The sequence below is a fragment of the Papilio polytes genome, unplaced genomic scaffold (assembly GCF_000836215.1).
Source record: "Papilio polytes unplaced genomic scaffold, Ppol_1.0 DF824146.1, whole genome shotgun sequence".
In the NCBI taxonomy this organism is placed as follows: domain Eukaryota; kingdom Metazoa; phylum Arthropoda; class Insecta; order Lepidoptera; family Papilionidae; genus Papilio; species Papilio polytes.
Window position 1 is genome coordinate 587,046 of NW_013525058.1, and position 10,051 is coordinate 597,096.

At 33.4% G+C, this 10,051-nt stretch overlaps 2 protein-coding genes across 2 annotated transcripts in view; both read right to left on the bottom strand.

Annotated features, from left to right (window-relative positions):
* LOC106111712 (dystrobrevin beta) overlaps positions 1–6,562 on the bottom strand; it is a 14,441-nt gene extending 7,879 nt beyond the window's left edge. The window contains exons 1-7 of the mRNA XM_013293855.1: positions 6,270–6,562; positions 4,427–4,616; positions 3,838–4,054; positions 3,219–3,304; positions 2,162–2,313; positions 1,581–1,689; positions 559–725 (exon numbers count right to left, since the gene is read on the bottom strand). Coding sequence (XP_013149309.1) covers positions 559–725; positions 1,581–1,689; positions 2,162–2,313; positions 3,219–3,304; positions 3,838–4,054; positions 4,427–4,601 — 906 coding nt within the window. The 5' untranslated portion in view covers positions 4,602–4,616; positions 6,270–6,562. The remainder of the gene's footprint in view (positions 1–558; positions 726–1,580; positions 1,690–2,161; positions 2,314–3,218; positions 3,305–3,837; positions 4,055–4,426; positions 4,617–6,269) is intronic.
* Positions 6,563–9,716: 3,154 nt separating this feature from the next.
* Positions 9,717–10,051, bottom strand: part of LOC106111713 (sodium-dependent noradrenaline transporter-like) — an 11,155-nt gene continuing 10,820 nt past the window's right edge. Inside the window, exon 20 of the mRNA XM_013293856.1 lies at positions 9,717–9,815. Coding sequence (XP_013149310.1) covers positions 9,717–9,815 — 99 coding nt within the window. The remainder of the gene's footprint in view (positions 9,816–10,051) is intronic.

Here is a 10,051-nt window from a genome sequence, read left to right on the forward strand (position 1 = left end):
AAGTGTACACCGGTAGAGGTAGATGTAGAAAGAGATGAATGGATTGCGTGTAAGGTGACATGATCAAGAAGGGAGTGATGACTGAGATGACGGATGATACAGCTACTTATCTATTCTAAATTAAATTATTAACTCGATATTAATGTTTATTATAATAATAAATCACCTACAGTTAGTACCCGTAGCGGGCAAGCAACAAGGATTGGAACGTTAGAAGATTTAAAAAATTACATGAAAAGGAACAAAAGGAAAGTGTATCGAAGATGGAAGAGTTAATATTGGAGGACAAAAGGTGGCCTTGTCCGGTGAAGAACTTGTCTTGGAGTAATAGCATTTTATTTGAATTTCTGGATAATCAATGTCTATTTTGAGTATCGATGTCCTTACTTTGGACTCTTTTCCTATCTACATTTTTTATTAGGATAGGATAAGAAGTTAAAGTGAATTTGACAGTGGAGGTCTAGAACATATTTCATGCAACATATTACATAACTTCATGTGGGTGAAGCCGCGCGGGAACAGTTAGTGTTATAAATAAAAAAAACTAAATAAACTTACATAAGCGGCATACTCCTTGACTTCGTGTTCATTGGTGTGCGGCGGGGAGACGCGGCCGCGCCAGAAGCAGTCCTGGCAGAGCGTGTATGCGGCGCAGCGCGTGCAGCGGTACCGGAACCCCGTCAGCGAGCCGCGCCGGCACACGCTGCACGCCAGCGGGTGCACCACTAAAACAATATTTTTTTAACCTATACTAATATAATAAAGCGTAAAGACATACTTCCGACGTTTTTTTTTTTCATAGTATAAGGTGGCAAACGAGCAAGCGGTCACCTGAATCCACGGAAAAGAAAAGCGGCCACTGCCCATAGACATCCGCAATTGCACATGCGTTGCCTACCCTTCATTGACGAAGGAGACGCATATAAAGAGGACATTGCCCCTTCCTATGCGTCTCCTCCAACGTCAAATCCACTTTTGCTTCCCACTTAAGAAAAGGGTGGAAAGGTAAAGGGACTAAAATTAGGCCTCCGGCACCACACTTATCAGACGAAACGTGGAATTGCTTCCACTTCACGCCTAGGTCAGCAATCATAGCATAATTTTGAATAATCCCTTCTTCAATAAAAAGCCGTACACTTCGACACCCTTTTAAATTTGGGGGGGGGGGTAAATACATTGGAAAAAATCCTTCACGTGGGAAAGAGAGCATCAGTTAGTGATGTATTAATTTATAATTTCCATTGAATTAATATACTATGCATGGTAACTATGCATAATAACTTGGTTCACGGTTATGTGGTTGAGATGGCCCTATGGGATTCTACTACAGGGTCTGTGTTGTGGTTATAGAAATTTAAATCGGGGGTCCCAAAAGCTTAAGAAGAAAAGTAATAATAATTAAAAAATATTACAGTATTTTGAAAGGACTCTACAATAAAAATAAATTTCCATGAATGCATTCATGTCTCAAGTTTGGGGGTCGCTGTGATATTTATCTCGATTCTTTTAAAAGATAAATATGACAAGATATGCAACATTTTTAAGTTAATTTAAAACAAATTAATTAAAACCATAATTACCATTTTCAACGCTAGCTAAACGATGTAACAGCGGTAACCAGACGAGACAAGGAGGTCCCGGATCCGACATCAGTGTGTCCAAGAAATCGTTTACTGTTATTTTTCCATTCTGAAACAAGAAATTTATAAACATTGATTTATACATTCTTAATTAGCAGAAAGTACATAAAGTTATTTCTTAATTTCCTTTTATATCCAAAGAAGAAAGATAGTTAAAAACTACAAAAAAAATATGAATTCTGTCTGAATAATGTTTTTAAACTTTTTTGTTGTTTTTATTTGTCAAATTCTCAATTGCAAATGTCAAAATTACCGTTACCATAATAAGCTTGGTTCCTTAATGTTGAACTTGTAGTTTAAGGTCCCACTCCCACAAGAAGGATTTTTTTCCAATTTAATTACCCCTAAGTTTAATAGCGTGAAAATATATAGCCTAAAGCGTGTCGTAAGTTTAGGGCCTTTTATTAAAGAAATATTTATTCAAAAATATGCTGTGATTGCTGACATCCTACGCCACGAAGTAGTGTGTGTTACGCTTTATAATATTAGTATAGAAGTATAGATAGAGATTTTAAACCCACCTGATTGAATATAGACAAGGCTAATGTATCATTGTAAGAGAATGAGGGCGACTCGTAAACCGCAGCGGGCAGCGCCAGCACTTCTCGCAAGTAATCCGATAGCCGCTTCACCAGCAGGTGGCCATTGCCGTCCGATAGTTGAGAGAATATGTCTGCGGTGTGGTCAACCGCTTATGTTACACTTGTTATATTACATTGATGACCTAATTATACTACACCTTAAGACAGGGGTGGCAAACCACAGGCACGTTTGCCATAAATGGCACATGAAAAAATATTTCCGGCTCGTCGATAGTCATAAAAACAGTACGAAAAATTATGAAATAGGTGCACCATAGAATTGACGTAATCACGGTCAATATTATTCGATGGCACGTCTAAGACCGCATTAAACGTTTTTATAAAAAATGGCACTTTGATAGATAAATGTTCGCCACCCCTGCCTTAAGACATACATTTAATTTAATAATCTAAATATTGAAAAGACGAAATTAAAATCCTTGATAGTTGCAAAGTTGACTGACCTTAATGCCTGGTTCACACTTTTTTTTAATTTAGTTATATACATATACAATACAAAATATACAATTATAAAGAAAATGTCAAGAAGAAAAGTGTTAGATTTGTCCAGTACTGTTAGATAGTAGCGCAGTTAAGGGATGGATTGTTTTGACTCACTGGCACTAGTTAATGTTCATGTTATACCAGTTGAATACAAACATACAGTAAGCACTTCTGACTAACTGTACTGGACAAGTGTGAATCAGGCATAAAGAGGAGAATACATATGCCAGTAGAAGGCACACTTAAATGCAAGATACTTACACATGCCAGCTAGAGGCATGAGTAATCGCTAACTGTATTCCTGTAAAAAGTAGGGAGATTGCAAAGATTGATAATGACATCTTGTCTTGTAGTCTTGTAAGCTGGCATTCTACTGTTTTATTAAACTGGTATGTGTATATGACTTGGTAGTAATTGGCAAGCTACGTTTTTCTACATTTTTTTGGTATGTGTATACTCTAATTGTAAAATAGTATTAAGTCTTGTTACTCACATCTTAACTTATCCATTAGTTTCCCAGCACACATTGTAGCTAATGCCACTTTAATAGAAAACACTCTTATTTTGCCTACATTATCACTGAAAAAAAAAAAATTCCATTATAAAATTATTTACTAAGATAATAGTAATATATCAGAATAAAATCAAGCAATTTAGAGTCAAAATAATCGTTAATTCACAATTATTACTATTATTTATGTCAGCAACAATGGCCTATTCACCCCTAATTTGGGGTAGGCTCCGACTCCCTAAGTTGGGGATTATTCCCAACCGTCACCCGGCTCTGTTCCCATGTGCTAACAGATGAGAATAATAAGTTTCATCCGTCCCACCTTTTGCGACGAGGGGACGGTTGAAATTACTATATATCTTATTCAGATGGAATCGCACCTGTCACCTTATTGGTGATAGTAAAACTAAAAGGTGGGACGGATGAAACTCGTTATTCTCATCTGTCCCCATGTGGAGACAGAGCAGAGTGACGGTTGGAAATAACCTGCAGTGGGGACATCTAGTGAGCTGGTGATAATGATATCAGCAACAAGTCGCAAATATGGATTGTTCCTGAAGTTTCGCAATAAATTTTAGTCTTAAAATTGATACCAACTTACCCAGTACTATATGCCGATAGTAACCAATTCAGTAATAATGCAGAGCAAGCCTCCACCGACACTTGATGTGCAGGTGGTAATCTTTTATTTAAATTGTGATACAAAGAAGATACTAGAGTCTCCAGTCTTGTTACATTAACACACGCATTCGGCTCTAACGTGTTCAATGCATTCTCTCTGAATGCTTCTATTACATTCCATATATCTATCACATGTACTGTAAAGGAAAATTATTGATAAATTGTATTGAAAAAGTTTTAAAAACTACAATCTTAGTATCAATGGCGCTGCGGGTTTTCGCCCTTCAAATAACTATATCATCCTTCATCTTAGTCATAACTCCCTTCTTGATCATGTCACCTTTCACGCAATACGTGCATTTCTTATAATCTTACTGATCATACTAATATTCTAATTGCATTTAGATGGATGGATGTTTGTTAAAGTTCGTAGCCCCAACGGCTGAACGACTCTCAATATATTTGGGCATAGACATAGAAGATAGTCTAGAATTACACAAGGTTACTCAATTTACTCCACGCGAACAAAGTTGTGGGCGAAAGCGAATAGTAATATAAGTATTACTCACAATTACATTTCTTCTGTACATATCGTAGTTTACATGCAGTTCGATATGAGGCAAATCGAATCATATCAAAGTTCTGCTCCCTCATCTCTTGTAGCAGTTGTGACCTGGGGTCCACCGAGGCATTCCCCAGGTTGACCTGGGGCATCACACCCACAGATTCCCTCTCCAAAGACATGATGACACCTGGAATCTTTAAATAATAAAGAAATAAAACATTTACACTTCATCATTAATTACAAAACAAAGATCCTTCCCGCTGTTTGTCCCTATGTATGCTTACATCTTTAAAAGTACACAACACATTTAGATACAGTTTTTTTAACAGATAGAGTGATTCAAGAGAAAGGATTATATGAATAATACACATTAATTCAAATAGAAAAATATTGATAAAATTAAACATTTCAAATATGATGTTATAAATGCCCTTTTTTGTATCGGCTTTGAATGTTCCTAGTTGAAAATAATTTATAACAAAATATAAATAACTAGCTTTTGCCTGCATCTCCATCTGCACGAAATTAAAAATACAAATGTAGATAGCCTATGTGTTCTTCTAGATTATCCTCTACATCTATACCAAATTTAATCAAAATCAGTTTAGCTGTTTAGGCTACAAACTCTAACAAATCCATCCATCAATGTAAACTTTTGCATTTATAATATTAGTTTGATATTAAGAAGGAATTGCACCAAAATAGTTGCCAAGCTTCCAGAGCTGATTTCAATGTAACCTTATACAGATAGATAGATGATAATTATAATTACAACAGAAACATAACTATCAAACTAATACAATGAAAGTCATGAATAAGTATGTATGGACTGACATTGAGATTACTTTTATCTTACTAATACTATCAATGCTGACATTTAGATGGATGGATGTTTGGTATAACTTGTAGTCAAAACTACAGAATAGGTTTTGATGAAATATGACACAGATGTAGAACTAATCTGGAAGAATACATAGGCTATTTTCTATAATTCCATACCAATGGAAATGCTGTTTAAAGTTAGTAATATCATAAATACAAAAGATTGGAGGGATAATTTGAAGATATCTCCAGAATGGCTACATGGTTTTAGGGTACTTACAAAATATTTTTATTACCAGGCAGAAGAGAAATTGAGTATCCACTCATTATCTAGTTTATCCAAGCTAGTATTTAAATGAAGATTAAAAAATAGAATTTTAAAATTGTTTACATTGTAGCACTCATTAATAATTGACTGAAATTCCAGGTTTTCGTTTTTCTAATCTTCTTCAAATTTATCATCACACTTCAAACAATAATATAACTATTTGATCATGTCAGAATGTCTATTAATATTTATAGGTGAAAATCAACAACAGAAATTTTACTTTCATTAATTGACTGAATCATTAAAAAAAACTCTTCAATGTTGAATGTCTACAGTTATTATTCCATCTTCATAGTTTCAATTTACATGTAATTAACACAACAGTAGCAATACTATTGTAACTTAAAATGATTCACACTGTATGACTCAATCCTAATAAGACAATAATGTAAGAAACATTAATACCAAGTTTTCGATGTATTAATTATACCAACTAGCTACGGGATTTTACTTAAAGATATAATCTAATTTTAAAATGTTATGGAATAATGAGTTAAATCTAAAGTAAAATTGATTAAAAATAATATACAGATGAATTGAGTACCTCCTTCCTTTGGAAAGTCGGTCAAAAATGGTTTAATTTCGCGCACTACTTACATCAATAAAAATATCGTAAACATATGTTTCTTGATGTTACAAGTATACGTAAAAAGAAGTGGTAAGTAAAAACTACTAGAAAAAACTTAATTATCTTTACCTCCACTTATCTCATAAGTTTGTTGACATAACGATAATGAATTCACGGCAATTTATGAATCTTTCGTCGTTATATCGATTCGGTGATAACGTACAGTGTTTTCTTGTAATTGCACTATCTTATTAGCCCACATTAAATCACAAAGGTCTTAACAACTAAACACTTTAAATTAATACCGTAAGTGATGTTACTGTTATGCCTAATCATAAAGTAAAGCGTTTTATTATATCTTACAAATAAATTACTGAATATTGAATTGAAATCTACATGACAAGTCTGCCATTGCACAGCCAACGTTCCTTCACACGCAGTTTCACTTGTTCTGCGAGTTAGAGTTAAGTTTTATATAGCATTCCCGGTTGATTTAATATAGTCTTATTATCATAGAAAGTATTGAATGCAGATTTTTTAAAATGAATAATACGTTGGTTATTGTTTAGGATTTTCGATCTTATTAAACCCTATGTTTAAAGAAAGGAACGCCTTAAATAGGCAATGCATCAAATTTCAAAATCCTTTCCGTTTGGGCTTCAGGTCTACAGGCTTCTGAAGATCGCAGTACATTTTGTATACCCGCGAAAAAAGTATTTGTTTAAATCCATCTAGTTGCTTTAGCAAAGAAAAGTTGTCATTAAAAGCTAACTCTAAATATGTAGTACAAATTAAGTAGAACTAAGGGTCGATTTAGTGATTTTATTCGTACGGGAGTACTGTGAGTATGTTGTATAAATCAATAGCATGCCTACGTTTTTTGTTCTTTTACCATATTACATATTTTTCTGGGCGTATTTACTTTTAAAAATCTTTCTTTGAGAACATCGTCTTTTGTCCTGGAATTTGTTCATCTAATGTTAAGGCATTAACTAGTAAGCTAGTATAGTATAATAGTATTTTTTATTATCTGTAGTAAGTAAGTTGTGAGAGCGCGCGCAAACCTTTAAACTATCGCACAACTGTTTAGTCTTGCTTCGATTCCTATGAGCGTATATGGAGGTGCGCATACTACTCGATTTTTAGTTGTGCAACTAAACAGTTGAATTTGCTGCGAAACAATCGACAATCGCACAACTGTTCTACGATAGTTTAGTTATAGGTGTGTGCTCTTACTAATATTTCGAATGAAAATATTGTTTATGGCTTTTATCATTACCCGTGGGGAGTTTGGTAGCCTTTTATCTATCATTGAATGATAATAAAACAAATTGTCACAGTTGACTAACACATTTATTTATACACAGATGAACACAGTTCACGTTAACATTTACATACAATTCCAATACATTTATGACTGAACAAATATTTACATAACACGATACAAGATTTTAATACAGTTTTAACTCGCCCGGAGCATGTAAAGAATATATATGGTTTTACATAGTAACTAAATGAGTATTATTTTCTAATTACATAACGATCTATATGGTAGCATGTTTATTTATGTCACGAATATATGCTTTTTAGTTTCAATTTATCGTAGGTTTTACTGAACATTATGAATTCTTTAAGTTTTTGTTTGTATAGAGCATATCAAGGAATGAAATTTTAATTTTTAAATACATTTATTGGTTAGTACAGATTGTACGGGTTCGGAATTCAAATTATGGCGAAGATAATTTGAATTTCGCGTGTTAATGCGGGTAACCGCGCTTATTTTTTTCCCCCGCACGGGCGGGTAGACGAAAAATCTATCTCCAGTTCGGATGAGCGCGGGGTCTGCGGAGAGATGTGGGAAAAAAAGTCGTAATCCAGCAGCCAAGCGGGTCGATCTGGTACACGTGTGCAAATAAGTCATTTGAAGTGGTTGCTTGTATGGCAACGTGAAGACACAACGGGCGTGTCAATTTCTGTTAGAAAACGGGGTCGCTCGAAATTCGGTTTCACGTTTGAAATCATTACGGTACAACTTCAGGCAGCATCGTTGGCGCCTATAGACTTGACTCGGTTAACACTGTCAGAGACCAGGCACCTGCAGGAGGTGAAGCGGTCATCGAGCTGGTGAGTACCTATTTCTCTCTAGCTTACAATATTATTCCTTCCGTTACACTTGTAGTTTAAGTGTTAATTGTGCCGCAAGAAGTGAACCTGATTGTACGGCACATTTACGTATTATTATTACAATTATATATTTAACATTAAAAAGACATTGAAACTAATAAATACTATCAATGTTTCTAAAGTAATGGTTATTGTTTTTATATATTATATATATTAAATGTACACATTTCACAAGCATCTAAATTTTGATTTAAGCTTTTCTACAAAATATATATTCATTCTACATAGTCGTTATACATAAATAGGTTATTAAATACGATTATTTACAAGATTATTGTGTATGTGTCACAGTTGTTTGAGATATTGGTCCATTTAAGGACGATATCTAAATCTATTTATTACATTGAATTAAAAGAAATATCAATTTCAAGATATAATGATACACAGATAAGTAGCATTAACAACACTAATATTGTAACTTTTTAAAAACATTTAATGCTTTAAAATAGCGTATAATATAAAAAAAAACTAGTTATTATAGATCTATGCAGAATATTCATTAAGCTTAATATATTAATTATTAAATATTACACTACGTAACGTAACAAAAATATATATTTTTAAAATATAAATTTCTTAACTAACAATCAACAAAATATATCAACGTCTACAATCTACATCTACGGATTATGTGTAACCGTCGGTTTACACTGCCGAAACATCGGTACAAAACATATAGACTGTATGTATAGACATGTATAGACTGACTAGAGATATAAAAACATGGACATGATGTTGATAATTAAATTTCGGAAAATATATGAAACTTTTTCTTCACACATTATAAAGACCTAGTATTTATATTTCTAGTTAGATTATACATAAATATTACTACGTATCATAACTACATATCATCATATTATCTTAATCATTTTGAAAACCAGAGACAACGATGTTTTTGTAAATGTGTTATGGGAGAAGAAACTGATGGTAATCTACGTTCATAATTTAAGGTACATATTACTAAATATCTTAACTATATTGTTGTTTATTATCATAGTTAAATGTTAATTATTTGGCAGGACAGCTTTGCGAATATTTATTGTATATTGAAGCGTTTCAGTAATAATTTTTAGATTTAATCATATGAAGCAGGATTTTCTTGACTTTTCAGAATTTTTTCTTAATAAAATCTACAGGATTCAACAAGATTTTAACAATCTCTTGTCAAAATTATTAAATAATCCGTAATAAATGTAATTTAGGTTATATGTCAACATTGGTCTAATGTTTCTAGTTTCTAATTCAGAAATATAGCCTCCAATACACTTATCGTCTAGCTTTTGTTTTCGAACTGGCGACCGAGCCAGTGGAAATTGATACACATATATATATATAGATAGGAGTCGCGTTACCAGTAGTTTAGTGGAAATAAGCAGCAATTTACGCTAATTACACATAAAGCCAGTGTCGCCAGGTAAAGCGACTAACGGGAGCACCGCCTCGAATCGCTTCATGTTCAGATTCCGGTGATATGCAGCAAGCTATACGCTGTAAAAGATTAAATAGAGGTTAGTAAATAACTGTTAATAGATAAAATAGTACAAATTCCATCAGTCGATTATGGTCGTAAACCATTACCAATACAAGTGTCAAGCATAATTGGAATTTCACAAATAATAATAATATTTTTTAGATAGGAAGATAACTATTCCTAAACCGGGCAATTGAAAACAAAAGGAAACGATATTATGGAAGATTTGTACAATACCTGTCGGCAAGTGCCA